General features: G+C 38.0%; 2 protein-coding genes across 2 annotated transcripts in view; one reads left to right on the top strand and one right to left on the bottom strand.

Annotated features, from left to right (window-relative positions):
- LOC117960318 (runt-related transcription factor 3-like) overlaps positions 1-1,221 on the top strand; it is a 7,151-nt gene extending 5,930 nt beyond the window's left edge. The window contains exons 5-6 of the mRNA XM_034898147.1: positions 51-116; positions 878-1,221. Coding sequence (XP_034754038.1) covers positions 51-116; positions 878-1,221 — 410 coding nt within the window. The remainder of the gene's footprint in view (positions 1-50; positions 117-877) is intronic.
- A 609-nt stretch (positions 1,222-1,830) lies between these two features.
- LOC117960315 (follistatin-related protein 1-like) overlaps positions 1,831-5,000 on the bottom strand; it is a 6,736-nt gene continuing 3,566 nt past the window's right edge. Inside the window, exons 5-10 of the mRNA XM_034898144.1 lie at positions 4,828-4,857; positions 4,322-4,449; positions 4,056-4,174; positions 2,748-2,860; positions 2,315-2,425; positions 1,831-2,145 (exon numbers count right to left, since the gene is read on the bottom strand). Coding sequence (XP_034754035.1) covers positions 2,024-2,145; positions 2,315-2,425; positions 2,748-2,860; positions 4,056-4,174; positions 4,322-4,449; positions 4,828-4,857 — 623 coding nt within the window. The 3' untranslated portion in view covers positions 1,831-2,023. The remainder of the gene's footprint in view (positions 2,146-2,314; positions 2,426-2,747; positions 2,861-4,055; positions 4,175-4,321; positions 4,450-4,827; positions 4,858-5,000) is intronic.

Here is a 5,000-nt window from a genome sequence, read left to right as displayed (position 1 = left end):
CTGTCTCTCTCTCTCTCTCTCTCTCTCTCTGTCTCTCTGTCTCTGGACAGGACCGAGGCAGAAGGAGGTGAAGTCCGGAGGGTTCAGGTCCCCCACCAGCAGCACTGCATCATCAGGTTTGTTGTATAAAACCTTTATTTTTAGAAACCAACCATGTTATTGTAGACTTTCACATTCAGGACTGCAAACATGCCGCAGTGTTCAAATGTACAGCGTCTCCGCAAAAACAAAGTTGTATTGAACTGGTGTTTTTATTTTTTTTGCATAACATTGTGCCTATAATGTTTTTATCTACAGTAAAGTAGCTGTACTTGCACAGCGTGTACTGTTGTACTGTTGGGTTAGGGTTAATAATGCCTTTATATCACATATTTTGTATTTTATAATGTAAAATCTCTTTGCCAAGTGGTTAATAACTTTGCTTGAAGAGGAGATAAACGGAATATATTTCCATCTAAAATACCATATATAACTGGAAATACCTCACAAAGTACCTTCAAATTGTACTACAGTACCATTGATGAAAGTAACAATTTATTAGAAATACAAACCACTAAAAATGAATCAAATAAAAAATCCAAATTTACTAGATTTATGCCAGAGCTTCCAGCCACATGCCACATTTTCTTCCATTGATGGATTTTGCTCAGTTTTCATGAAGATGGGAAATAAACATTCAATACTTATGTCACGACTGAACAAACTCCATCTGCTGAGGAAGGCCGAGATACGACGTAGCTGAAAGCTCTGGAAAACAAGTGGAGCTTGAATTAAGATCTTTGTTTTGCTGTTCCCAGCTCAATAATGGACTTTAATGCTCAGTATTATTTGTTGCTGATGTTTTTGTGGACAAGCTGTTGATGTTGTTTCTCTCCAGATTGTAGGTCTTTTACTTCCTCTCTGTGGACCAATGAGCCGTCGTTTCTGGGCCAGTTAACTTCTCTGACTTCCTCCTTCACTCCCAGTCCCAGAATGCACCACTTGCCTACGATCTCCTACCCCACCCAGCCCACACCGTACAGCTCCTACAGCCTGTCTTCCCCCCCTCCCCCTTCGCTGAACCACAGTGGTTCGTTCCAGCCGAGCAGCTTCTACCATGGACCGAACCAAACGATCCAAACCATGGGGGAGGACCGCAACATCATCACATCTCTGGCTAATTACATAGATGGGGCGTGTCTTTCTATCCGAGGGGAGGAGCCTGTCTGGAGGCCTTACTGAGTACTCAACGTGTTACAGGCTACATCATCTTTGAGTTTTGGGAAAGATCTTTAAACTTGACTTTTGTTTGCTGTGATCACAATGTTCTCATTTATTGCATTATCTTAAAAATATTATTTAATTGTGTCTTATCATTGTTTAATGCTTATTTAATTACTAATATGTGTTGGTTTATACAATAAATTCATGGAATGAAATTCGTTTTTTTCCCTTTTTAATAAACGTTTTTCAGGATTTCATGATGAATTTGTTGTACAATAAATTGTTTATTAGAGCAATAATTGCATAAAACAACAGCAGCATTCATTTTACAATGCAAATACAAAAAAATGGAGCATCTCATTAACGATTAAACAATCCATTCTGAATTAACCTCCTGAGTGTTTTATCAGCCTATTAATACAATTGTTTTTTTTCAGTATTTTGAATTTTCTTTGCGGATTTAGAGACTTACATTTCAAATGTTTTTTTTTTAACAATGAATAAAGTCAAGGATTAGGGATGTTGAATTACTGAAAAACTATTAGAATTAAATACATGGGAAACAGTGCCATTTTCAAAAAAAAAACATCTTTGAATATTCTGTTTAAATGTAATTATGCCTTTTATGTTAAATCTTGTTCCAGTTCATTCAATTCCACTACTTTCTGCCGTTTGCAAAAAGAAATTAATTATGTATAACTTGCTGAAAACAACCTAGGAGTTAAGTTCTGAGAATATGTTCCTCATTGAGTAATTAGTAAAGTCATTTTAATACAGGAGATGTAATGAATGATGGATTACACTTTCACATCACATCATTTCAGTGTTGCCTGTCGGCCTGTACAGCGTTGAGTTCAACCACTCTCCTGCTCCACTCTTCTTCTGTCATTTCTTCTTCTTCTTCTGCTCCTTCCTTAACATCCTGCTGCGCCTGATGCTCTCCTGAAAAACACATGATTATGTCACAAAGATAAAAAGATGGGAAAAGAAAAGCCCTTACAGAGGGAAAACCAAGATACTGTGTGTTTGTGTGTGTGTGTGTGTGTGTGTGTGTGTGTGTGTGTGTGTGAGAGTGTGTGTGTGTGTGTGAGCGTGGGAGGTGTGTCCTCACCACTGCAGGTCAGAGCGGTGCAGACCCAGTTTCCACAAGCACACACACACTTGTTGCACTCCATCCGAGTTTCAGCTCCGTCCTCGAACACTTCCTCCTCCAGAGCACACTCTTCATGCACACGCACAAGAAAACACACGGGTGACAAAAACAATTAAAATGCAAATCGGATCTGGTTGTGTTTTGCTATTTTTTTACATTATGTGAACAAAGTGCATCTCTTGAATATATGTTTTTGATGTCTGTGTGTTGTTGGCAATATCATGTTCTGGAAACAAGAAATAAATAACACATACATTCTTCAGAGACACTGATCACACACTAGTTAGACTGTGTGTGTGTGTGTGTGTGTGTGTGTGTGTCAGTGTGTGTGTGTGTGTGTGTGTGTGGGGGGGGGGGGGGGGGGGGGGGGGGGGGGGGGGGGGGTCATTACTTCTCTCATAGGGATGGTAGGTGGGCGTCAGACAGTTGATGAACTCCGTTAAGCTCAGCTTCCAGTCTGCGTTTTCATCCGACAGCTCAATCAAAGCATCCACACACAGAGACCTGAGAGACAGATTATTGGTTAAAAGGATTTATGCACAGAAAATGACATTTGAAACAAATCAAATTTGCTAAAAAATGACTACATTTTGTGGTTTTGAAGCTTAACTGAAATGAGATATAGTTTCACCAGTCTCACTTGTTTTTTAGACCTAGTACCAAAAGAAGTAGAAGAAGAGAAAAATACTGTATATGTTGATGCAAGAGTGAAGAAAACAGTGTGAACATGAACCTGTGTTGGTGACATGAAAACTTCCATCATGTGTAAAAAAGGAAATCATGCTTCATATGTAAAATCTGAACTATACCACACAGAGTTTATAGAGTCCTAACCACTGTCAGATCATCTTTTGTGGTGTGTGTGTGTGTGTAGGAGCTGCAAAAAGTAGTTGATTAAGTGATTAGTTGTTAACCATTAAATGAATCACCAACTATGAAGCTGAACTCACACACCTTCTTCTTCCCTCCGACTGTGCAATACTGTTACATGATACCTTAAAGGACTCTGGAATCTGTGTAATTTCATGCAGTGCAATGTTTAGTATTTACACATTTCATTTCATTACAGTGCAATATTTATGTATTTGTTACTACTTTGTTAATACTAATCTACTTTCACACAATGTGTATTCAAAGCTATTTTATATATGGATACAGTTGCTCTCCGGACTCAGGACTGTGCACCAGGTCTCCCCCACCTATTTTTTCTCTGCACTACCTATACTTTATGTTTTTACATTTTATATTCTTATGTTTTACATTTTTATATTTTTGTGTCAACACTGCAAAGGGGTTGCTTCAATCTCATTGCACAGGTACTGCACTTGTGTTCAATGACAATAAAGGCATTATTTTTCTATTTCTATTTCTATTTCTAATTCTATTTTGATAATCAGTTTAAGTTGTTCTTAATAAAAAGAATTCTCTAATTGCAGCTTTTTACATGTTCATATTTTCTAGCTTCTTCTCTCCTCTGTGACCGTCAACTGAATATCTTTGAGTTATGGACAAAACAAGACGTTTAAGGACGTCATCTCGGGCTTTGGCAAAAACTGATCAACATTTTTCACAATTTTCTGACATTTTTAGACCTGACCACTAATTGATTAATTGAGAAAACAATCAACAGACAAGTAGTGGATGAAAATAACCATTTTTTGTAGCCCTAGCGTTTGGGCGTGTGCATGTTAGTGCGTACCTCAGTAGCACGTTAGCCTCCAGAGCATTGGAGTACGTGAGGTTGAGCGCCGTCTCGTTATGTTTCAGGAAGCTCAGGAACTCTTTAGAATCGAGCTCTGAATCCCCGTTGTCATACGTCTGTAACACACACACACAGAGTCAGATGTGAAAGATTGTTTTTAGTTATTCTTATTTAGCTTGTCATGTCTCAAAACCAGTTGCAAAAAACTGGGCTCACCTTTAAAAATAGTGATAATTTTTAGTACTTCTCTGAAAAGTTGTTACCTCAAAGTAGGTTTGCAGGAGGTGATTGGCTGAGTCATTTGAGGTCATGTTGTCAGATTCTATTTCCTCCTGAATCCACTGAATCACTCGCTCTCTCAGCCAATCACGATCGGACAGGAAACAGACAACTACACACACAAATGCAGGAATAAAATAGTTAATAAACTTGATCTAAGTAAGTACAGAGCACATTCAAACACAGCTTAAGCTGAAGTAAAGTGCTGTACAAGAAGCACTAAGGTGCTGTGTTAAAGGATGTTTACATGTAAATATAGAAAATAGAAAGAAACTAAACAAACATGCCAACAACAAAAACAAGCAGCAATTCACAAATACAGAATTATAGACATGATAACAGATTGAGAGATTAGTGTGTTTACTGTAAAAGGGCAGTGCGTAAAATGTGTCTTTAGGCTTGATTTAAAAACTGAATACATAGAGAAAACATCTGATGTAACAATGAAATGTACAAACATAGTTCTGTAATAACTAAGCTGCAGACTTACTGGGGCTCACATCCATCTCTGCGGGTTTCTCTGCAAACAGACACACAAAACAGTGTCACGTGTGTGTGCGTGTGCGTGAGAGAGAGAGTCATTGTCATTTACAGTTTTTTCTGAATGCTTAAGCGCTAATCGTGATTCTTGTAGCACAATTTCTAAAACTATTAAAACGTATA

This window comes from Etheostoma cragini, chromosome 17 (genome assembly GCF_013103735.1).
Source record: "Etheostoma cragini isolate CJK2018 chromosome 17, CSU_Ecrag_1.0, whole genome shotgun sequence".
Lineage (NCBI taxonomy): Eukaryota > Metazoa > Chordata > Actinopteri > Perciformes > Percidae > Etheostoma > Etheostoma cragini.
This window is presented reverse-complemented; position numbering and strand designations above follow the sequence as displayed.